Source organism: Lonchura striata, chromosome 5, assembly GCF_046129695.1.
Source record: "Lonchura striata isolate bLonStr1 chromosome 5, bLonStr1.mat, whole genome shotgun sequence".
NCBI classification, from domain to species: domain Eukaryota; kingdom Metazoa; phylum Chordata; class Aves; order Passeriformes; family Estrildidae; genus Lonchura; species Lonchura striata.
In genome coordinates, this window is record NC_134607.1 from 12,541,432 (window position 1) to 12,567,063 (window position 25,632).

The window sequence follows — 25,632 nt, forward strand, 5'->3', positions numbered from 1 at the left end:
AACTGGAAGATGTCATTCTTTTCCCCATCAGGAGGAAAACTGTAGCAAGGAATTTTTGAAGGGTTTATTTTGTTTGTTTTCAGTTTTATCAGTTTGGGTGGTTTTTTTTTTTTAATGGGGTGGCATTTTTTTTTGTTAGTTTTTCTTTTCCATTTGCACCTACTGTTCTGACTTTTGTCAGTGGAAATCAGTGACATCAAATCGCTGTGTGACAGTTTAAACACTATCCATGAAAGAAGTTAAAAATGATAGTTAACAGATTTTATCTAATCTGTATGTAAGAACAAATATTGGGGCATACTGAGTGTTTTGATTTCTTTTAGTCTCTGGGAAAAAGCAAGTTAATTTCATTGAAACTTGAAAATCCTGGAGAGCTTTAACATAAGCTAGTAGAACTACCTCTGGCTCAGGATTCTGTCTTCATTGTGGAGTTGCTGCTTAGGTTCCTGCCTCCTGAGGCTCTCTGAGCACCCTCTTGTCTGTAGTCCAAGCAGGCTGTGTGATATCCACCCTGCCTCCAAGCCCTGCTGCAGAAACATTGCAGTGTTCTTGTGCTTCACTTGCTCAGTTTTCTGTCGCTTTTAGTATGTGTCACCCATACTAAAAGCAACAAGACCTCCCTGAAGCAGAGAGACCAAAGAGCTTTGGGCTGGTTGTGCTCAGCAGGCTGTGTGTGTCACTGGGGCTGAGGTGTGGGGAGTGTGAGAGCTGTGCCTGGCCGTGTTCACACTGTGATCACTGGTGTGTCCCTGGCTGCAGGATGAAATCCTGACGCGTGCCTGCCAAATGTGCCCGCTTGCAGCACCTCTAACTGAGCCTTTGCACTGTCCCTGACCTTTCTGGTTGTACCCTTAGAGTCTGAAACCTGGCCAAGCTGCAGGGCCACCCAGCCAAGCTGACCATTCAGTGGGGAAGGCAGAAACCTGGCAGCCATAGGGTTTTTCTTTCCCTTTCTCCTCTTATGTAAGTTGCTGGTGCCAGGCTCTCAGGGTAGTCCCTACTGGCTTCTTGGATGCCTTTGGGGAGCTCTTGGTATGCTTAGGGTGCTTTGCCTGGTGTCCTGTTTCAGCCCTCATCCTTCTTCTTTTTGTTTTCTGTTTCATAATAATTTGACTTCTTTCCTGATTTTTTGTTTTAGAGAGTTTTTAGTGAGGATGTCCATCCCCTAAGGAAGAAAATAGCTTCTAAGTAGGAATGTGCAAGCAACCTAAGACAGACATGCACTGGTATCCAGAGAGGTTTTTAGAGCTAAAGGTGGCTTTATGTGCTTGATGGATTTACAGTGTATATTTGTCCATTTTCCCTGTGAATCCTCATTCTGTAGCAAAAGATTCCAAGATTTGCCTATTGCTTTGTCAAAAATGAATTTTTTGTGTTTGAGGTCACCCAGTCTGATCTGCTAACTCTGTGTCACCTTACCTTGGTTGATGGACAGTGGTTGGTATCTTCACTTTTTCTTACTGTTGTTTGGAGTGGTGCTGTTGTTGTAGACATGAAGATTAGGAAACTTTGTGCTGTGTTGAAATCTTAACTGCAGTTTTGAGTGGTCACCTCTGGTTTCATGTAAAGCTTTCTTTCCTATCACAAAATAAACCTCCCAAATAATTTAGTAAATGTGTAAAATGTGATGTAAAACTTACAAATCATTACACATTAACTAGCACATATTAAAAATAGATATTAGATTTTGTATTTCATGAGTTCAAGGCTTGTTTCATGTCTTACTTGTTTACTTAGCTACAGCTGCTTGCTTATCTGCATAGGTCAGGACTTGCCTGGTTATCTGGGCAGGTCGAAGGTCCTCCAAGGTTTTTCTTCTGCTTTTTCTCATGTACTAAATTCACAGCACTGGTTATTTGCTTTCCTTAGGATTTTCAGCCTGTCACTGTATCCTTTTTTATCAAGTGCCCCTACTGTGCTGTCAATATTAGAAGAACCTTTCATGCTTTCCATAATGGTGTACCTGGGGATACAAGTGGGTAAGGCAGTGTTTCTGCTCCGTTCAGAACCCCCTGTATGGAGTTCTCAGCCAGAGAACTCAGCTGAGTAATCTTCGGCATACAAATTAGTGGCTGGCTATTAGCAGTCAGTCTCTGCTGCAAACCTTGGCCTTTGTCTTCTGTCTGTCTGTCTGTGCACATCAGGTGAATCAAAGAACTGTGTTGCATCTCGGTCACACCCATGGCTACAGTAGCTTGTCTTCATATCAAAGTTACATTAGACAGCTTATTTTTCTTACAGAGAGAGAACAAACTCATCCAAGAAAGAGGTTCTTTATTTGTTAACTCCATTAACAGTAGGTGCTATTTTTTTCTTCTTTGCAGAACAGTTTATCTGTGTAGTTCTACATGTATTAACACACAGATGCAGTTGGGCTAGGGCAAGAGTACCTTCAGTAAGTATTTGAAAACTAGGACAAATAACTATTCAGTAGTTTGCTGACCCAGTTCTTGCTTTCTGCTCGTGTTCCTTGTCCAGGAAATCAACTGAAATTCCTACCCTTCCTACTTTTAAGTTCGTGAAGGCTTATCGACTTGGCCATGTTTCCTTCCTGTTCTTTAAGTTTCTTAAAGAAATGGAGTGTCCCCTATGATACCTAGACAGCACACGCAGTGAATGCCAGGCTCAGTGGTTTGTGTTTAGGTGCTGTTGTAGGAACTTGTATACATGTATAAAAGGCTCTTGTGTACAAAACAACACTGACAGGTCACCCCAGCACCGAGTTCTCTCTCTGGGCACAGAATGGTACCAGTTCAGGTGGCCCATTTGCTTGCTCTTCCTGGGGCTGTTTCAGAGGTTGTTATTCTATTGTAATTTTCCTGTAACACTTTGAAGACAACAATGGATGGAGTCTTGCGTTTTTTCACTTTTGTTGTCATGTTCTTGTTTATGGTCAAAGAGGAAATACCCCTTGTGCATGTGTCTGTTTATAAAGGTAACACACATGCAAGTACAGCCAAGAATTTATTCGTGGTACAATGGAAATCTTAACAGTGTGACTCAGTTTTTCTTTCTTAACGTCTTATTAATGATTCTAAGAAGAATGTTGCAGTTACATACATGAAAATGTTGCCAAACCAGCTAAAATTGTAACACATGGACTTTTTGGTTTTTGTCCCTTCTCTGTGATTTATTTTCACTCTTCCACTGCTGTTCTGGGTCTTTAGGTCAGCAGCTTTGGACTGCTGGAGAGTGTAATGGAGGTTATCAGCCCTAGGAATAATTTGTTGGGGGGAGTATGATCTGGATGTTGCCTGTTTCTTTTTCCTCTCTCTAGGATCCAGTTGAGTTTCCTTGGAATCTTTGCTAATATGCTTTTATTCCTCTTTTCTTTCTTAATTGGTCGAAAGCTTCAGGTCATCTCTGAATTTATTATATGTGGTGCCCTTTATGTACGTTAGTCACAATTTCTTTGTTACCCCTCAAGCCAGGTTTGCCCAGCTACAGGTCTGCATTTTTTACCTGTGCGTGAATGGGTTCTTTAGCTGTGGGTTCTCCTGGTAGTAAAGGTATGTCCTGTCTCATATCCCATGCCTGTACTCCTGTGCACTGCAGCCTGCTTCTCCAGTGTTGTCATGTTAGGCCAACATCACTGTAAATTCCTCTTTATGTGGAATATAACTAGGTTATCTCACATCAAGGTAAACAAAAATAAATGGCATCTGGGCAGTTGGAAAAGCTGTTGTCACAGCTAAACTGCATAAAAGCTGAAGTTCTTACAGAGGAAGCCTGCTAAACCTCAGTCCTGGCCTTGTGGCTCCATGGGGAGCCCATGGCCTCCTGCTGGCATTGGTGCATGTACAGGGCTGCATGGTTATGGTTTTCCCTTCATTCCATGTCCTTAGATCCCTGCATGTCACTTGCAGGTCTAGGAAGGGTGTTGCTGACCCTCTAATGACTCCAGGCTCTCAGCAGGAGTAAATTGATCCTGAAGCAATCCTGTCTTTCTTACCTTACCTTGCCTTGTGGGGACCTGTGTATGTGTGAGGGTAGGCAGTAGTGCTTAACTGTGATGCACATCCAGCATTGCTTGCTGGAAATGCTTCACATAATGCTGTGTTTACTTTTGTGAATTTCATAATTAGAGTAAATGCTGTATTCTACACATGATTAAGACAACCTGGGTGTCTAACTTCAACTTTTTCTGTTTATGTGAATTTAAGCCTTTATTTTTGTTTTGTAATAAGAGATTTTCCCAAGTGTAAACTTTGTGTCTGTTTCCCTTGAGGAATTTTTTGCTTAATCTGCTGTTGGAGTTTTATGTTGTAAATTATCTTCTGTAAATAGTTTGTCAGAAAAAATAATCTTTATTTTCCTGTGTTGGTGCTGATTGTCACTAATCCAATGTTACAGCCAGTCCTCACTGTGCTTAGCAAGCAGTGTAGCTCTGTCACAAAGGGTGGCGGCAATTATGTGCTTCAAAGTAGGGACACAATATTTTTTTTACAGTGAAAGTATTAGAAGGTAGGTGCTCCTCATTGCCTAGCTCATTTACAGTATTTTTTTTTTTCTTGATTCTGTTGTGTCTTTGGGAGGGTTTTCTGGTTTTGAGTTGTTTGTTTTTTTTTTTTTTTTTTTAGTTGGAATAGATGTGGATTACACACATACAGCCACCACCCACCCCTCAATCCCAAAGTGGTTGTCTGAATGCATCCATAAGTGGTGTTAAGTATTGGAAAACATATAATACGTATATTCACAAAATGCTTCCTGATTACTTGGAAGTTAACATGCAATATGTTTGTGATCTTAAACTCTTTCAGTCTTAGAATTTGCACTGGGATAGCTGTACTGGTTAGACCACAGACTACAGCAAATCCTCTGGGGAACACAGCAGTACTAGAAAGTACAGAAAGTATTATGGTCAAATAAACCACAGCAAGATGACATTTTATGTGAGTCTCTTGGTCCTAGACCTGCAGATGTGTTTTGAGTGCCAGCTACAGCCCTACTTCATTTTAGCAATATTCTCATAAGGAGACGTAGGTGTTTTGAAATCTCTCTTTAGTCATAGGACAGTAGAAAGTAAAACATTAACTTAACATTTCTACTTTTAAATTGCATCAGTGGTGTCTTACGATATCAGTGTCCTTGGTCTTGTTTCAGAATTCAAAACTTTGTGACCAGGAAATAAATTTGTAGCTAAAGGAGTGGCTCTAAATGTAGAGGAGACTAGGAGACTAAATGTTCACATCAGCTTTTCCCAATTCTCAACAATTTTGTCTTTTACAACTGAAATTATTCTCTGGCTATTGCATTAAGGAAGTAAAGTAATTAATAAGTAGAAATGTTAAGTTAATGTTTTGCTTTCTTTTCCTTGAATTTTGGTTGTTAAAAAGGAATCTGAAAGATGGTACACCACTTTTTTGATCCTAGACTGACACAATGCTGTGGATGTGGATGCTGTTTCTACAGTGTTCCTGTAGCATGTTTGGTACAGAAAGGCAACAACTTCATGTGTCTGACTTGTGGCTAAACAACATTGTGGCTTTTGAGGAGAGGGATATGTGCTGTTTTCAGCTGAAGAAATGCCATTGCTGAGGGCAAGTGAAGCAGTAACTTTGCTTTATTCTTATTCTTTTGCTAATATGGGAATGTAAACATTTTGTAAACCAAACCGGTTGGCCGCAAAACAAAACACTGGTGAGCAAGCTCACAACCTCATCAGTAAAGCTTATCAAGGTTACCAGTAAAGCTAGAGAGCAGTTTGCTTCCAAAAACTGGAAAGAGTGTCAGCTTTTTACAACCTGGCCTCTATTAAAATTAGTGATCTTGGTAACGTGTCTGGTTTGCTGTGCCAGGTGTGGTCTGCCCCCTGGTCATAATAAAGGCCACGGCATGTACATATATAACAATTAAAGGTTAGTGCCAACAGATAACTGCCAGTTTTTCACAGGTTAGGAAAATACTGCCTATAATATATACAGATAAACCTTTGGGGATGGGGTGCTGCCCTTTGTCATGTTGTCCACGCTGTTTCCCCAGCAGCACTTGGAACCAGTGCAGTTTACGTGTTTGACAGCATTTGCGTCTTTCATGGCAGATGGGGGAGCACATGGTGATCTTGTTCCCCTCCACGGGTTAATGTTTTTCCACAGTCACCTGGAAGGGCTTGTGACATACATCAGAGTACCCCTGGGTAGGCAGCTGGCAGAAGTGGAGCTGTTTATTGCCTAAAGAGGGGAAAGTGGCTCTGTCCCCTCTGGGCACCAGCCAGGCCTTAAATCTGCACAACGATGGCACCAAAATGAAGAGATGTCCATGCAGGTCAGTAAGAAGCAATGAAGACAGCTGTCCTAATGATTTGCAGTTGGAAGTTTGCAGCCTGAAATGTGCATATTCCTCTTTGGTTTTAAAAGCATGGCTGCGGTGTTTGTTTTTGTACAATTGCTCCAGGCCTTGGAGCATTTTCTGGAGCAGTACAAGATCTTGATTCAGTTTTTAGAGATTGAAACTCAAGCTTCCTAGGAGGAAGGGTAGGGGTATGCTTGCCTGTGGATTGCTGCTATCTTGGTGCCCTTTACATTCCCATGCAAAGATTCTCTCTGTAGAGGGGTTAAAGGAATGTAACCTCAGTTTACATGGTGTATCCTCATGGTGTAGCTCTGGATTTTAATGCCTGCTCCAAATACTTTGATTTCTTCATCTTCACCCAACAGCTTTGTTGAATTGAATTTCTTTGAGACAGTAGTTAAAAGTATATATTCTGAATTTTCACTTAAGAGGAAAGGGATATTTAATTTCAGTCTTTCACTTGTAGACAGTCTGTGATCCCAAGTGTTACTAACATAGAAGAGCTGCATCTTTTTGTTGTTGGCAGCCATGAAGCAAGTTGCTGTGAGTAGCATGCCATAGAAATAAAATCATAAAAGAGCAAAAGATGGAATTTTCTCACTTGAAGAAATCGAGCCACTTAATGAAAAATGAACCAAAGGCAAGTTTTCAGATCTGGACTGTAGATATTTGTGGAATGTAATGTGAAAAGAACTTGAACTTCTGTTCTTAATTTTGTACTACTTTTGTGACAATTCAGTTGTTTTGGTTTATTGAAGAGTAGAACTGATTTACAGCAGTCATCCAGTCTGTAAGGACTGGACATTGTGCTCTGGCGGGGCCAACCTCTGACATAACTCTTAACTCAGTTAAAAAAATGGGGTCTGATTTGCAGTACAAATTGGACAAATGTTGTAACAATGTAATGGGATCCTCTGAAATGGAAGCATTTCGATAATACAGGCAGGCTGCTGGCTTGTTCCCTTTCTTTGAATCCAAATGCATCAGAATGTGCTTGATTGTTTGCCTCTGCAGCCTGCTGTGAAATAGCTTGGGCTAAAGCGTCCAGTGACAGTTTACAAGTTAAAAAGACAGCTTTTTGGCCACTGACCCTCTGCGGGAGTCTAATCTTTGTTTTGTAGATGCCTCTTTATCTAGGGAAATTACATCAAGCAAAGAAGTGTTGGATTACTTCCTCATTGTTCGTCTTTGTTAAAGATGACCTCTGAAGAATTTTTACAGGCTGTTTCTACTTTTCCTTTAGGGTACATTGAGAAAACAAAGTCTTCTGTGAGAGTTTCCTTCCCCTCCCATTCATACAAACCCTTATTTGCTTTGTTTTTGACTGTAGCTTTAGAGAATACTTGGAATGTTAAGTGTGGATGTTTAACTACTGAATTGAAAAAGCTCAGTCGTTGAAAGACTGTTAAAGAATTTTTTTTTTTTTTAAAGAAGACTACAGTCCCTTATTTCAAGTTTACATTACGATATTATTTGTGAAGGACTGCTTGTGACAGACCCTCCCTACCAGAAGATTGTATTTCTACTACTATGTGCCAAGAGAGCTGCATTTCAATTAATGTACCTTATTTCACGCAAGGTAGCCAGAATCAACTGTTCCACAGGCACAAAATTCCCCATTACTCTATGCAGGCTGTGTTCTTATCCCAATCAGTCTGTCCATGGGTTGTAGTAGAAGTGCCCTGCCATTTGTACCTGTGCTGACAGTTCTGGGAAGGGAATTGTGCCTATTCTATTACTAAGGCCTTGCCTAAACGTCTTGTGATTTGGTGAAGTCTTAGTTCAATCAGCTTTGCCATTCTCCTTGCGAGGTTGTAGCTGTCATGGCACATGGACACAGACAAGGCAGAGTTTGTAGATTGATACAGCTTCTCTTACAAGATTTTTCGGGCACTCAAGCCCTTCATTAAATATTAAGCATTAATGAATGTTCTGAGAAATGTGTAGCCTGAAATGTTCATGATAGTCTTTTGTTCTTTTGATAATTTATGGTCTGTTAGGGGGAATGAGCTAATCTTAGGAGGAGTCATTCACTGTGTATACATTGTTTATGCTGCTTTAATGGCTGCTTTGGGAGAGGATCAGCAAGGAAAGAGCATACAGTGGATGCCACTGCATACAGGAAAGTTTCTGCCAGTAAGGCAGTTGAGAGGGGATTGTAGGGAGAAGCAGTTGTCATTCTTCTTCCAAATACCAGCTACAGCCAGAATTTAATACCTTTTGGGGATCATTTTTACGCTGCTCACAGGAAATAACATACTGACAAGAGTGGAGTACTGGCAAGATTGCTTTGCTTAGGGGTAGTGGGAGGTAGTCTGACCATCCAGGACTGTGTTTTATCCTCAAAAGGGAGTGACAGATCTTTTACATTTAACTACAAACATTACTGTTAATGTGTTTTCTTTGTTTTACTACCATGTGTCATCATTTAGCTGAGGCAGTAAATCAGTCCTTGTGCCAGGTGAGTTCTGGGAGGTTGGAAGGGCTGCAGTGCTTATCCTAGTGAGTGTCATACAGAGAATAATAGCATTATCCTGTGGTGCTTAAGTTTGTGTAACTAGTCTTTCCTTAACATCTTTAGGAGTGAAGCAGTGTCCTAAATATGCTGTAGTTCTGGGTGTTGACTCCTGTGACATTGCACAACTGCAGCGAATGCTGAAATAATGCTGCCTTCTAGTTCTCTTTGGAAGGATGGCAGGGCTGAGCCTCAGACTGGCACTGACTGTCTCCCTGTGGGGCTTGCTGCTGCTGAACCAGGGTGGAAGGAGCAGCTCAGGCTGCTCCTAGGACTGTGTGGCAAGGCAGCAGCACATTGAATTGACTAAAGCCTCATTTTCTGTTTATAGGCTGTGTTTAGAACCCTGCTTGCATTAAACTGCTAAGTCCTTTCTAAAAGCTGATGGAGCATTTAGAAGTTTTCTGTATTAAAAACCCAACAGACCAAACTCTGTAGATGCTTTTTTCAGCTTATTTTAGGCACAGCAGGAACTCACTGATTCATCTACATGCAGATATTATGTATGCAATCATTAAGTAGAATTTAAGTCATAATGGCAGCTTCCTCTTTAAATGGAAGCTAATTTTAATGAAACCTTTAATTTGCATGCTACACAAAATGTTGAAGGACTTCATTTATGAGATTTATAATCTCAGTGAGACACAAAACAATATTTTCCAAGACCTCGAGTGTTCTATAGCTTTCCATTTTCTAGTTTTTGTTTTTGTGAACTGTGCAGTCTTAGACAGAATGAGGCAGTAAGTATCCTCACAATGGTTCAACAGTCATCTTCCGGTTAGCTTTTACTGACCACACTTAGATTTCCTAATTTCTTAGGAAAAGGTCATTCTTCATTGAACTGTGAGTCATAGAAACTTTATGATAGAACTAAAATATCACCTATGCCTTTCCTGTTCATAATCTTCACTGCTTTCTTTAATTTGTGAACAAATATTTCGGGCTATTTGCACTTCTGTGTTGGCACCTTCCAGTTGCATTCAGTCAGTAGTACATTTTTAAAAGAAGTAAAACCCAGTAGCGGTGCTTTTGGATTAGCTTTTATCTTGATAACCTAAGCATGCTCATTTAGGGCAAGCATATTTAGCTAGCACTGTGAGGATCCTCCGTGAATGACATGGAAACATCTTCGTTCACTGAATAACCCCACTGTCATTTCAAGAAACAACAAACTATTTCTGCAAAGCTCTGAAGATTAGCTCTACTGCTCAATGCAAATCTGACTCGCTAGAGGTAAAGTGCATTTTTTATTTTTAACCTTAGTGAATGCTTGGCAGCGAGTGCTGGTGAAGTAAATCCTCAAGGCCTGATGAAAAATGGCATTCCTCTATCTTCTTTTATTAGGAGAGCCTTTTGCAAGCATCTTGGCCAAATGTGGTTCAGCCTGTTATGTGGCTGTACTGTGTCCCAGAGCATTGCTCTCACAGTGTCACAGAGGCGATGTAAGGACAGGTATTAGGCAACATTGGTGGTAGTGCAGCACACAGTGGCAATGCTATTGCTTAAATCTGGCTGAAAGAAGAACCAGTAAATCTTGCTGGTGAAATGTCTCATGAAATTGCCCAATCTGTGGAACTAACTAGGGCTGTTTCTACTGACTACCTGTTTGAAATGTGTGGGATAGCAGGCAGGGGGGTGAGCCTATGTGTAACTTGTTTTTAAACAGCTGCTTTGCTTATTTGCATTTTTCTGGTTTTAGCTACAGCTTCAAATTGGCTCCGTGTACTTATCGTGGTCTAACCCCAGCGGGCAAATAAGACCCACACAGCTGCTTCTCACTCTGCTCCTGTGGGATGGGAGAGAGAATCATAAAAGAGAGAACTTGTGGGTTCACATAAAGACAGTTCAATAAGTAAAACAAAAGTTGTGGATACAAGCAAAGTAAACCAAGGAATTCATTCACCACTTCCCATGGGCAGGCAGGTGTTCAGCCATCCCATCAGGAAAGCCAGGCTCTTCCATCACATGTAATGGTTACTTGGGAAGAATATTAGCTCTACGCCAACCAAAACCAGCATAGTACTGTACTGAAATTGTCTCTTATAGGTTGCTTTTTAAATTAAGATGTCCATTAGCTTCATTTCAAACTGTAGTTGTTGTTGCTTACTCTTCTCTTTCTTACATCAGTTTTGCCAAATGGCAGTATGATTATGTCTTCGTGTTTCTTGTATAAAAATAGAACTGTGAACTGGCTGCTTGAAATATGACAAAAACGTTAAGATTTCAGTTCTGTGGCTTTCCGAATATTTGTTCCTGCTCTTAAAATCTACTTGTTCAACTTCTTCACTGAGCTTCCTGTGTAATGTTGCTAAACCCCCTCTGAATTCTCCTGTGGCTCTTGTGTTTACCAAGTAAACAGCTGTGGTCATTTTAGATGTTGCTTCTCAGATGAGGTTGCTGACCCTGCAGTGAAGGTAGCAGGAAGGTGGGGATGCCATCTGCTCTACTGTCAGATTGTCACCTTAGCATCCTGGGTGATTAAAGCAGTGTGCCATACTGAACTCGGACAACTTGAGGTATCATTTAGTTCTGCAGAGTCTGTTACCTGCTCATTAGCAGCTCTCTCCTCTGAGGCTTGCCAGGCAGCTGAAGGAATATAATATTACAAACTGCTGCAGCAAAATTAGCTATAGCCCATTAGTCAGAGTAGGGAATTATTTTGCAGTGATCATATGTAAATGAAATGAGTTCCTGTAAGGACAGAATACATTATTTATTGGCTTTTTGGAGGTGACATTTTATTACAAAACTGCCAATATCAATTCCCCATCTTATATTTTTAATTTTCCCTCCTACATGATGATAAATTTCAGCATCTTTTATTGGGCAGTAAAATTCCAATTTAATTATGCATACTGTCAAGTTAAAACTTGTTAGATGGGATGCCTTAATGTTATGTGTTAGCCACATCAGAGCACTTAGGTGCTACAGTAAGAAGAATGACACCAGGTTATTAGTGCAAGACAAATAGATCGTCATTCAGAGTGATTCTGAAGCCTCAGCTGTGGCTTCACTCTCATGATACAATTCTGATGTTTTCTGGCACGCAGACTACAAAGTTCTCTGGAGATTGTGTCTCCCAAGGCTGCCAGTGTCAAACAGGTCTCTCTGAAGTGGCTGCCAAAGTGACACCACACAGGGGTGTACAGAACAAATGGGTAACCAGTAATACTCTTGATGAGGGCTTAGATTAACAGTTGTCATCAGTTTTCTCAATTTGATAAAATCTTTAGCATTTTGAGTTAAATTTACCCTGAATCCTTTTTGCAGTCTTATAAGTGTTTAAGACAGTTACTTTTCTGAGTAGAAATCATGGGTTATTGTTTTCTGGGGATTTACCTGTTTCTGATTGCTCTGATGGAATGAACAACGTTCAAATTTGTCTGCTCTAATTCCTCGCACAAGTAAAGATACAAACCCATTCCTGGCAGTGATTGTGACCATGTTAATTTAAGCAAGGGAAGCATAATCACACTGTGTACTACTGCCCTCCTTGCAGTCTGTCTAAAATTAGTTGCTGCTTGAGCTTTGCTTGATTGTTATTACTAGTCCTTAATGTCCTAGTTTTGGTGAAACCTAGTCAGGATGATTGAGCTTGGGTATGAGCTTCATACCTGCAAAAATACAATAATTACAGAGTACCTGTGATAAGTAGTGTATTTCTAAATAATATTAACAGCCTGCTGCTTGCAATTTTGTAGAAATAATTCATAAAAATTGACTGTGGTTTTGTAGATTTACTGTTTTATTGAAGCTCACTTTCTGTCACCTTTCAAAGTTGTGTTTAACTTGTGTTAGGATATGAAACTGTTAGTGGTCTCAAGATGAGAATTCATTATCCAGCAGTGTAGAAATGTGCGTAATTGATCCCGTGGGGTTTTGGGCGCATATATAAGCAGTTGTCATTGCTGTTTGGTAGCTTGTAAGCAAGTTCTTCCAGCCAACTTTTGCACTCTTTTTAACTTCAGTTGAGTTATACAAACAACCGGTTTGTCTTTCAGAGCCAAGACATAATCAGCCAAACTGAACCAAGAGGAAGGAGAATATTTGCGAGGGCCTCCAGCATCTCATGAACGAACCAACGGAACTCGATAATGCTGGTTCTGCAGAGCCAGGTCTGCGGCTCAGAAAAGGACACATGTCTGACACTGCAACAGCACCACAGGCAGCCTTTGAAGAGGACAGCTCTCAACAGAGGCTTCTTCTAGTGGAGCCACCACTGTCTTCTGACCAGGAAAATGTAAGTCATGTGATTGATTACCTGTTAGGTTTTCTAGGAAAAATGAATTTTGACTTGAGTGCTTCAGTGTTTTAATCTAACTTTCGAAAATGTGGACCATGAGCCTACAACCTTTTAATGCCTGCTAAATAACTGTAATAATACCAGGAAGATTCCAGAGGTATTCACTTGAATAAATGTATGGCAACTTGGGAGACAAGACTTTTATGTTTTTATATTGTCCTTGAAGAAATGGGACTTGTACTGGTTTGTGTTCTGCTGAGATGCTGTTCATACAAAAAGATTTCTGTTCGGTAATTTTCTATTAATTGTAAATGAAAGGAGAATTATTGGCTCTGGCTGCATGTAACCAGAACATTGGCTAATTGGTATCTTTTTGATGATTAGGACAGAAAAAATTGTTTGCAAGCATTCTTACTGAATTAGACTGAACAGTGCATGGTATCCTATCTCAGACAGTAGCCAATAACAGACTCACAAGGAAGAGCAAAAGGATGGGGAAACCCCTTGTGTTTCTTGCCTAGGACACTCTCCCAGTCTTGAGCAGTTATTGGCTCTCAGATTTTCTGAGCCAGTGGCAATGTCTGTAAGTTTTTGGTGCATGAACCTCTATAAATTTTAGCAGTCACAACATGCAGAAAGGTATCCAGAGCTTTATTATAGGTGTTCTACAAAGACAATGTCCAAGCATTGGACAAAAGTACCTTTTGGTTAGAGAGTTCTAGAACTGTAATTAATGCTTCTCCCAGGATATATTCAGATGGATATCAGCATAGTTAAGTGGAAGAGGCATTCATCTTAGGCTCACTATCTAGTTTATCATGGATTAATGAGTTTACTGTGTCAGCTCAGTCACAGCAACTGTGTGGTTTTAGCCTGCAGCAAAAACATGCTGGTGCTACTTCATGTATGTTGGGCTGTGGCTGTAATTGCATTTGCCACAAGTTCTGGGTGTTTGCATGGCCCAGTGTCATGGATCAGCTGACAGCTGGTATTTGCCTTCTCAGCTTGATGAGTTGGAGTCCTTACAGAATTTAGTTCCGAGCATTCCTGTGATGACAAGTCAGGATTGGTATTCATGTCTAGTAAGCCAAGCCAATACACTCACATTTGTACAGCTATAACTTCCCTAGAACATACTCAGTATCCTGATAAGGGAAACACCCAGAGTCTTTTTCCATTTTGTGGAAGGTGGTGAAGCATGTGTTTAAATGTGCCTAGTCTTGGCCAAAACTGGTTAGAAAAGTTGAGCTGTGCTAGCAGATATTTTGAATTTATGTGTTTATCTGTTGGTGTGTTTGGGATCATCTGCTTTGAAGGCTGTTTTCATTCTTGTCTCTGACTTTTCTGGTTGAATAATGAGAGTTACGTGTAGCCTGCAGATGGAATACCCAAGGTAAAAGGACATAATTGATTATGTGCTTTAGTTCTTTCTGTACATTTGTTTAGCTAAACAGAAATTATCTGAGTGAATCAGTGTTTAATTCAAACATTTTGGCAATGAAACAGTTGCAGCACTTTCATTCTCTCTTTCAGACATTTGTAGCACATGTTGTCTTTTTGATTTTTTTGCTTTCATCCATACAACAAAAGTTTGTTTTTTTCAGTTTGGCTCACTACTTTCTCCTGTTTGATTTCTCTTTCCTGGTCTTCTGAACTCCTGCCACGGGAATTTGTTTTTGCCATTTGAATCGTGCTGTTACATCTTAATCTGCATCACTTTCTCTGCCATATATGGCTTTGTGCTTTTTAAATTTTTTTTCATCCTTTATTCCTGTTCTCTCCGATTTCTTGGGTTTGTTAGTATGATATCTTTAAATTGTGTTTTGTCTTAAAAGGCTGAATAATTGATGCTTCTAATGGATCATCCCAAAACACTTTGCTAACAAAAGTACCAATATTGGCTTGCCAAATGGCTTTTATTATGTGATATTCTGCAGTGTTCCAGATAATCTGGAAAAAACATTATGTTATACATCTTCTTCTGCCTAGTGTAAGCCTCAGCACAGCTGTTGCTCAAATGTCAGCTCGGATTCACTCTTCTGCTCCGCTGTGCATTCTGGCTCTGTGCAACTGACTCAGCAGAGCGGCGTGTTAGTTCACTAGCGGGACTTAGAGGTTCAAAAGCCTAATTTTCCTCTGGCCTGGAAGAGGTTCATGTTTAAATAACAGTAATATAAGGATATTGTTCTTGGCTAGGTGGTAATAGTGCTCAGGCACTCAAGCTAAACATGACCTTCTAAAGGTCTCAAGTAGTGCCCGCTCCACCAGTGTTCTAGTGCTGAATGCAGCCATGATGGAGCTGATGGTAACAATGCCGTGCTGGATGAGGGAAGGTGATTGGGGGCTGGGAGAACCACCATTGTCATTTAATATTCTTGTAAATACTTCTACTTAGGAAAAGCTTTTATCATAGTAAATACGTGTTCTAAAATGTGCTGGGCCTAGGACTTGAGGTACTAGTGTAAAAAGATATATATTTTTATCCTGTGATAATATGGCATTGTTTATTTTTCCACTGCCTCCTATTACCGTGCTTATATCATTACAGCTCATATATTAAATCTTCTCCAAACTCTCCTATACAAGATTCCTTCCCCTACTTGTATATCCACTTCTGCTCCACTTGTAGAAGTAAGCAGTCTAAGCTCTTAAGAGGTAGTAGTGGATGAGTTTATGATTATTATTTTAATAGTCTTTTCTAAGAAAGAAGGCATGGAAGCATGTCATTATATTGTTCAGAATTATTTCCATCTTCCTCACAATCTGCATTATGTACTTATAATTTTGATGGACCAAAATATTAGTCTTCATAAGTAATAAAGCATTTTTTTTGCTATGAAAATGAAGATGATATTAAGAAATAAGATTTACTCCTAAAAGTTTTTTTTTTTTTTTTCTGAGGCTTTTGACCCTGGCATCTATCTGGGAGGTTGCATAGCTGTCAGCTAAAAATTAAAGATCCTACTCACTGTAAATTGTGGCATTCATAGATACATGTAGCAAAGAATTACTAGCCAGAAGCATAGAACATGCTTATTCAAAATAATAATAACACAGCTGCATCCTTCTGCCAGTGCTGTTAAGCTGCCAATTTTAGAACAATTCCTATGAGAAAATACAAATCATATAACATCAGTGTCCTTTTTATACCTGAACCTCACAGTCTGTGTTTTATTCCATAACTCTCTGTTCTCTCCTGGAGTGCAAATATGTCCATAGATTATCTCCTCTTCCCAATACCAGCTTCAGGGACTAGATGCACATCTTGCTGTCTTTAAATGTGAAATTAGTGTAGTGGCAGGTGAGTGGTGAGCCTTCTGTGACTTGGACCATTAGCAGCCATTTTTCTGCATTATAAGCACTTGATGATGATAAAAGGATCAAGCAAAAGCTGCCTAATTCTTCTTCCTTCAGCAGTTTAAACTTATTTTCCTTTTTCAGGTTTACACTATGTGCTGATAAGGCATTTTTCAGCAGGTGCTTCCCTCCTGTAACATCCTGGATTGCCTTGCCTTTGGGACAGCATCCTTTCTCCTGTTCTAGAGTTTCTGTGTCTTAACTGCCTTTGTAATTCCAGAAGTGATAGTTCCTAAATAAATCTCTCCTACTGTGACTTTGTTAAGCCGACACAATCAAATGCATGTGACTTCTTACCATGTGATGAATGGGCTCTTTATGCAGTTGGGAAACCCTGTGCTTGACTCTTTCCTTTTGTACTTTAACCTGTCAGTGACAGGAGGTAAACAACAGAGCCATTTGCTTTGTCTTTGTTCCAATCATGGGTTTTCCCCTTGCTTGGATGATGATTCCTTTCATCTTCCATGAAGTTGAGCTGTTGTGCAGTTGTCCTGTGAGGCATCAAAATGTGCCCATAAGGCGGAGACCTGTTGCTTTGAAGTGTTTGATAACCTACAGTAAGGTTCTGTGGGAGGTTTGTGTAGCACTCAGGTCGTTTGGATGGGCAGGAGAAATCTGGGTAAATATTCCTCTGGATTGCTTTTCCGGGAGTGTGGGTTTTGAGGGGAGAACTTGGCTGGCCTCTGACAAATTCCATGATATCTCCATGTACTTACAGGAATCTTTCTAGAGCATAAATACCAAAGTGACTTGAAGGAGGAAGGCAGATGAATGTAACAGAATTTCAGGTACAGAAGAGAATTTTTAGAGTAATTTAGGGTGAGAAAATGACTCAAGGCTTTTAACTTGAATCATAGAACTTACTCAAAGCCTTTTCTTTTAGCGAAGTGTTTATGTATGATCTACAAAAGCAGACTGTAGACAGACTTTTTGGTATTGCAGAAGGATGGATGCATGTAAATAAATAGAATAGTCTACTTGACTTTCTGGTGCATGTCAGCTGAGTTAAAAAGACAGGTGAAGTCTTGAAGGTCAAAGAGAGACATATGAGTCTTAAGAGTATGAATGGAAGAGGCCTGGTAAAATCAAGCTTGAGTTCCCACCAAAGCACATTTTCTTTTATTTTAAAGCTGATTGTGTTCAAGTGTTGTTGTTCTGTATATTTCTTTATCACCTCTTCCTTTCCTTCATTTTTGCAACTCTTAGGAAGAAGTGTTAATTCTTTCAAAGCATGCGAGTTGACATTTTGCTTCAGATCAAAAGATCTTAACATCTGCATTTCTCCTTCACTTGCTGTTCTAAGAGCTGGAAGTAATGTGAATTTTACTCATAGTGCTAGTCACTGAAATAAGTGCTTGAATATAGTACGTTTTTTTTCCTACAGAAAAGCATTTTTGGATACACAGAGCAGAATATCTCCAAGTATTCCTACTTAGTGTGAAGACAATGGGGCACATTTATGGAGATGGTTTCCAGGCCCCACTGGCCTGAGTTGGTCGGATGCTGGTGCCTTGCTCGCTGGCATTGATGTGCCTGGGTTATGAACAGACTGTCAGAGCTTGAAGGTCTGCAGAAAAGGCAAACTGGTGATCCAGTCAGCCATGCATGGCCAGTGCCCAGAAGGATGGAAACATGTAGGAAATGGCTGTTCTCTGTGTCTGCTCTGTCCCCCAGAAAACTCTATCCAAAGTACCACTGAATTTGTCCTAGTGATGGTTGTGGAGTTGCAGCTGGATTCAGCTGTGTGCTGTTGCTCTGGGGTGTTTCTGTGCTCTGGGAAGGGAATTGTTGGTGCTCAGACAGTGCTGCCTGTCAGCAGGTTTTGTAACCATTGCTTGCTGTGCTGTTATGTTGAAACTAGAAGAGGGAGGGAGTAGTTCTGTTTATAATTCACTGGCACAACAGTTTCCCTGCATAGGGGTTAGATTCCATGGGTTTTGCCTTTGCTCTCCTGGAGATCCTATCTGCCTGATTTGGGCAGCAGTAGGGGGGTGGTGTCAACCTTTTACAGTGATATAAGAGAAAAAAATAGCGTTGTACTGGTGGGTTAACTTGCATCTTCCTCCAAATGTTTCAGACTGATAGACTCTGCTGTTAAGTTCAGCAGTACACTTTCAATGTCTTTGTTTATTTTTGTAACAGCATTTCTTTTTCCATGAGCCCAGCATGCTTGTTTTCTTTTTCTGTTGTCAGGATTAACAATGGCAGAGGAGCAGAAAATGGCACATGAGACTCTGTTGCGGTAGAAACAATTTCTACAGGCCCTCATCCAAACTACTGCTGAGCACATGTTGGCATTGAAGCTCTGAGTCCTTGTCAAATACTGGGCTTTGACAGAAAATCAGTATAAAATCAGAAGATCAGCTCAGATTCAACAGAGTCATTTCATCTGAAGATATTTAAGAGGGGGGCTAGTTCTAATCAGAGTTTTCTAGCAAGGCTGCTGCAAAATGTGACTGTCCTAGGACTATTTGCTAAATGAGTTTTGAATGTTAGTGCTTGTTTTTAATGAGTGCCAGCAAGCAGTCACCCATGACCAGTTGTGTAAAGCTGTTTTCAAGTGCTGTATTAAATGGACTGTATCTTTTATAAGAAGGTGACCTACAAAAGAAAAACACTAAACTCCAGGAACCTCCAAGTACTTGACATTTTGACCAATAGGCCTAAAGGGTTTTTGGCACTGTGCTAATGAAAGACTTTTTTTGGTCCAGTGACAACAAAGGCAGCTTTGCACACCCTGCTTAGAAGGTGGATGTAGTCAGCCTTTTGGAAATTGGTGGGGCTGTGTTTACAAGCTTGTCAGGGGGAATGTGAGTTCTAAAGGACAAACCTGTTATTTTAAAATAACTCGATATGTGCAGAAGTTAGGGGAAGTCGGGAAAAATTTTATGATGCTGTTTGTTTCCAGTTTACTTCCCACAACTCAAAGAATATAAGCTGGTGAAATTCTGAAAACTGTGCAACAGGCTTTTAGGAGAAAGGGCATGGCAGCTAGCACTTATTGCTGCTTCCGGGCAGAGAGGAGTTGCTGCTGAAAAAAAGTAATCTGGCCAGCTGAAAGGGATGTTACAGGACTGCCATTAGAAAAATAACATTTTTATATTATAGCCTTGAACGTGTCTTGGCCATTATTCTGAGAGCTCTCAAGTTACTGAATCTGGCACGCCACCCTGAGGAACATAAAATGATTCGAATGTCATGTTAAGCACTATTAATGATTCATCTGATGAGATCAAGATAAACAAGAGCAAAAACTCAGAGTCATGTCTAGACTTTGTGACTTCAGTTTAATGTGGGGGATAACAGTAGTATTGTAAATGCAGCAACATATGTTTTGTAACTTGAGTTTTAAGAATAAAATAATGTGTAAGTACTGTGTCATATAATATGCCATGACTCAGTGTTAATCAAGGCATTTGGTTTTTCTGAGCTATCTTGCCTGTGCCCTTACCAAGGCACAGAGTTTTGCCAGGGCACTGATCAAGAAGACAGTGACGGGGGGAGTGTCTCTCAACAGCTAAAGGAAGCAAGAATATTAGAACAAGATTCAGACTGCATTGTGCTTTGAAAATTCCTGTGATGGTATGTTTAGGGCACTGGTAACGTCTTGGTGGCGAATTGGCATCGCACACAGCTGAACTTTGAGACATGGGAGTTCATTAAATCCAGAGCTTAATACTACATAGGTATGTGCATGGTCAGTTAGGCTCCTGGGTAACTGAGTAATGACTCTGTCTGGAAAGAAGCTCTAATGCAGAAGACTTTTGTGCCCTTTCTGGGGCTTAGGAAAGTTTTATTGCAATTTCTAGTTGTTCTGGTTTTGACTGGGATAGCTAATTTTCTTCCTTCTAGCTGGTACAGAGCTGTGTTTTGGATTTAGAATGAGAGTAACATGGATAACACATTGATATTTTAGTTGTTCCTAAGCAGTGCTTACCCTGAATCAGGGACTTTTCAGAGTCTCATGCTCTGCCAGCAAGGAGGGGAGGCACAAGAGGCTGGGAGTGTGGCCAGGGCAGCTGACCTGAACTGGCCAAAGGGATATTCCAGACCATGGAACATTGAGCCCAGTACATGAACTGGGGGGAGCTGCTGGGAGACAGGATGAGTGTTGGTCAGATAGGGGTGAGGGAGAAGGGGTGACTACTTCTTAAAGGTGGCTCCATTCAGATTTCATTTAGCTTTTAGTTTGCACACTCAAATGAAAACATTGACGACACTTTCTGAAGTGATAAACGAGAACTTGTTTGTCACCTGTGCAAGTAGCAGTCAAGTGCAAACTTGGAAACTTTCTAGAGGTCTTTAAACTGACATCAAGAAACTACAGACCTCAAGAAAATACACTATGCTTGAAGTCCATTGAACATAACTTAGTTAAAAGTGGGAAAAATGTTTCTGGAATATTTTTCTGCAATTATGGCTTGACTTCTGACAGGCTTTTTCATAGTAAGGATATTATTAAACAGCATGTCTGTTAACAAATTTGAGAGTGATAGTATAGAAACTGTTTGTGTGAGGAGGATAAGCTGTTGTAGTAGACAAGAGAAGTATGTTGCATTTACTAGAGCAGGTTTTACTGCACTTTTCTCTGTAAGAGGATCTTTGGCTATGTGATCTGACATTTTTGGACTGCATTCAGATGAGAAATTCTTGTACTAAATGTAAACTTTTTTACCTTTTGTGCTGTTGCTATAAAAGTGAAGTGTTACTATTAAACTTACTTAATGATCAGCACTGTGCAATTGAGCTCTTGGGTTTCTTGCTCTTTGTTTGCTCTGATTCTTTAAACTTTGGCAAGGTATTAAACCTTTGTGATCCTTAACAAAATATGTTCTGGAATTCTTATTTAGATGATGATCTGTGCCTGGAAGTGTGTTGCTTGCCTCTCCATACAAAGTGATATAATTAAGTCTGATTTCTACCTTTTCATTTACATTCTTGTCTGTCACTGTTATCACAAAAGAAGCTGTAACACTTAACAAAATAAAGCGAATATGGATAAACCAGTAAAGCTGGTTCCTCTGGATACTTTCACTTGTCTTTCAGATTTATTTTATTCTCTGGTACCATTATTCAGCTCAGATTGTGTTTATCTATCTGTTGGATAATTTCCATTTCATAGGTACCTGTACTGGTTTTTGGTAGCTTTAAGACTTTGTGAATTTGCCAAGGGAATAGGGTTAAAATTGGAACTATTGCTTGGCATTTCCATAGAGTTAAGTGTCCAGAGCTTTTAGAGAGTTTGCATCCAGTAGCCATGATTTTTGATTAATGTGAAAGACTGTAGGCATTGCTGCATGTGTTCAGCAGCAGAGTGACAGCTGGTGATTGTAAGAAGTTTGCTTGTTACAAACCAGGGGGTTTATTTAAAGATACTTGAAAATGCTCTGAAGACTTCACAGAATTGTTTAGTCAAATCTGAGATGCTTTAAAAGAAGCTGAGTAAGTTAGATCATATAAAAGAACATCTGAAACATCAGCTGAGTGAAAATCCCTTTGGCCTATGCTCTAGAAACTACAAAGGCAAAAGTTATTCTTGAAGCACTTAATTCAGGATATACCATAGCTCATTAAAAGTGGGATTATAAGAGTTTTCTTCTGGGCTCTCATTTCTTTCATAGTTTTAGGCAAGTGATATTATTTACCCAATTTGTTTCTTATTTCAAAATTTGATTCTGTGAGCAGGACTTAGAAATAGTTGAAAATGTGTCCTAAAAGAATGTCCTTGCTTATGTTGTTATGGTAGAATACTCATTAATGTCTGATACAGTCAGCTGAAGAGGAGAAAATAATGAGTCCTGAGATATGAAGGAAGTTGTCACAGTGGAAATGTTACAATATGCCTTCTGAGCAGAAGAGTGGTATTCTTTCCTTTCAGTCATTGCCTTAAGAACTGGAAGTCAACACTCCTTCAGATATTCAAGTGAAAACTGGTTTTGGTGTTGCCCTCCACTGTCGATTTGACTTTCAGCAAGCACAGTTTTCTGTTCTTCCTAATGAGACACTACAGGAGGGAGTCAAGAAAGCATGGGTGTTCCAGAACAGGCTTCCTTTTGCCTCCTTAGCAAGAAAAGGACTAAGAAGCTGAGCTTTAGGGTTTTTTTCCCTTGAATGCTAATTTTGAAGTTTAATGGCAGGAAGGAGATAGTAAAATCAATTCCATTTTTTGGCAGTAATCTGGACTGTGTATATAATATGAATTCCTTTTATCACCAAAAGAAGCTCAGTAATGATTTGTTTGTAGGCACATGGCCAAAATGCAAAGATTTTGGACTACCTCAGAAATAGTTCTGCTCTTGAAGCTTTACAGTCTGTTCAAATTAAGCCTTCCCATCATTCTAGAAATGGGAGTATGTGCAGAGGGGGAAATGAACATTTTTTTGGCTTTGAGTCACTGGGCAGACTGAAATGAATACAGGCTTTGATTCCGTAAGGAACATTTTTTCCTTCAGTCCACCCAGTTGTGTAAATTCAGGGTTACTAACTTGTCCACCCCATTTGAGCTGGTTATTGTGTGCTGCTAGGGGAGGGAATTCTAGAGTAGCTAAAAGGCACAGCAGTGCTGCTTCTTTCAAATGCACTGGAACTTAAATGCCAGCCTTGCTTTTCCATGAGGCATGATTTTGGAAACCCAAGAGCATGGTTCTTTGGTTTCTAAATTGTGCAGAACTATCATGAGCATTTCCTCCAGACCTCCATGGCAGGGCACTTAGACTAGTTGATCTTTAAAGCTGCCTTCTAACCTAACCCATTCTATGTTTCTATGACCTTGAGTTAATTATTTATGATATTGAAAACTGAGAATCCTAGGGAGCTCCATTAGTAGAAAAAGCCAATAAAATTGACAGTGTGGGGCAACAATGTCAGTGAATCTTGTTAAGTCAGAATGAAACAAAATTTTCTGTTTATTCCCGTGTCTAACAGGAATTGTGCCTATTTTGGAAGGATATTAAAGCTATTTGTATCTTTCTGTTGCCTGGTGCCTTTCTGAATAGGACTAATGGGCTAACCTAGCCAGAATGAGTATATTTAATACTGTCTTTTTCTGCTGGAGAATCTGCTTAGAGCTGGTCAATATATCAATCATTACTGTAAAATACAAGATACTGTTCAGAAGAATTGTTCACTGGAATGATAAATGAAGGTGAGTAGACAGTAAAGGGACATGGGTTATTTGTTTAGGCAATCAAATTTTCCTAGTGTGGACAAATGTGAGGTATACCTAAAACTTGAAGAATGTGTAGTGTGTATTACATACCAGAAATTACAGTCTGGGTAAGCAAAATTGGGTCAAGAGCTGGGATGGGACCTCTTTGAAAGATGAAGCTTCAGTGACTACTGCAAGACTTGGGTATTGCAAGGCTCGGGTACAAAACAGGCATGAACATGTAATTTCTCTATCAAAACCCCAAAAATATTGAAGGCTCTGGGTAGCTCACTGTAGGCTGGAAGAAGTCTCCTTTTATTTATTCAAAAATGAGAATTTTAAGCAGCTTATTTAGTTAAAGAAATAGTTAATAAGGCTTGACACCAAGGCTGTAATATGGGACAAAATGCACAGCCAGCTCCCATTCCTAGCTTGAAAGTTCAGGGCATTAATCTGAACATTACTGATAATAATTTGTAGATAAAGTAAGTGAGGTTATATACTATATTCTCAGTCACTTTGGGTGGTATTATTGATACGTCATCTTGATTTTAAAGTTGTTAAGCATGGTATGGGAATAGAAGGGGAGAAAGTGTTCTGGGAAATCTGGAGGTGGCCAGTCTCCCTCTATGCTGACTGTGGAGCTTTCTTGGTGTGGCCATGGGGTGTGTGGTAGCTTTCTGCATTAAGTCTTGAGGGTGCAAAACGCTCCTTCTCTGCTTCCTAGCTTCCTTTAATTTGTTTACATTGGAAGTTGAAGTGTTGAATGGAGTCTTTGATGGGCCATGAGCATTGTAGGAAGCAAACAGGAATGTAGAACTTCCATGGCCCGCTGCTTTTCTTCTCCATGGGAAGTTAGAGTGTATCAAAATATGCAGATTATGTGATAAGTCATGAGACAGGAGAAAGCTACCAAATTGTTCTGTAAAGCCATTAATGATGTGTACCAGCCTGATATCCCAGCTCAGCAGATTATTTTAGTTTTCCTTTTCATAATTCTCTTGGTACACCCCGAGGATATGGATGTTTCTCTTTAGTTGAACTTGGCTTAAAACTCTAATCCCTGTTACTGCTTTTCTTTGATAACTTGCCTTTGTTTAGCTGGCAGAAGTTTCATAGTAGTTTCTGAAATACCTTGAAAAATCAAACGAATGAGTAAATTCCAGTACTGGATTACAAGCTGAGCAGAAGTGTCAGTTAAACAGAATAGATTTTCAGATTTGGAGTGCAAATTGAGGTGAAACATTTCTAACAAGGTAAATGGATTCCTCTCCTTGACTTACCTTTTATTACCCTGAAATGCCAGATACATTATAGAGGCATTAACACTGCCACAGTGACATTGAAACATAAAATAGGGAGTAATCCTTCCCTAGAGGTGGGAAGGCTGCAAGCCTCAGACTCCATATCTGAGATTTAATGAAGCGTGACTTAGAGGAGCACTGCTGGCTTCCAAACCTGCTGGAAACATATGCAGAATGGATTAGACATGTGAGTTGTTCTCAGATACCTAATCATTTTTTTGCTTGTTCTTCTGAATGCTTTTCTCAGTGCCGTACAAGGAGAGACTTCTTTATTTGCCAAGACCTCAAATCATAGCTTTGTATGGAAAACAGAATCACCTTCCTTTGTTCATCTTTCTACAAAGTATTTTCTCTGGGTTTTTTTTTCCCCTCCAGTGTTCTGAAGATAGTAAACACAATGATGAGCCTCCTCAAGAAGATGAAGGTTTTATGGGAATGTCACCTCTTCTACAAGCCCACCATGCTATGGAGAGAATGGAAGAATTCGTGTGTAAGGTAAGGGCACGTGGAAACTGCTGAAGTAATTTCCTTTTTTAGGAAGCCCCAGTGTGCAGTAGACTGTACTTTAAGGAACTGCACTGCTAATGTGAGAGAGAGGAGGTTCTCACTGTCCCCAGATGGGCATCTCATGTTCTAAGTACCAATACTGTGCTTCCTCAGCATCTGTCATACAGGATTAAATTGTAGAGCTTGGAACAATAGGGATTTACAGCTGAGACTCCAAAGCTGATCATGCGGCTCAGGTGTGTCCCTGGAGAAGCAGCTGTGAGTG

At 40.0% G+C, this 25,632-nt stretch overlaps 1 protein-coding gene across 9 annotated transcripts in view; it reads left to right on the top strand.

Annotated features, from left to right (window-relative positions):
- The window catches only part of ADIPOR2 (adiponectin receptor 2), a 44,217-nt gene that overhangs the window by 9,399 nt on the left and 9,186 nt on the right, over positions 1-25,632 (top strand). For 8 of the 9 annotated variants that reach the window (XM_021535035.2, XM_021535036.2, XM_077783299.1 and 5 more), the window contains 2 exons: positions 12,811-13,049; positions 25,236-25,355. In XM_021535035.2, the coding sequence (XP_021390710.1) occupies positions 12,879-13,049; positions 25,236-25,355 (291 nt within the window). In that variant the 5' untranslated portion in view covers positions 12,811-12,878. Of the gene's footprint in view, positions 1-5,743; positions 6,268-12,810; positions 13,050-25,235; positions 25,356-25,632 lie in introns of those variants that run through there. The other variant, XM_021535044.2, reaches the window with a different exon arrangement.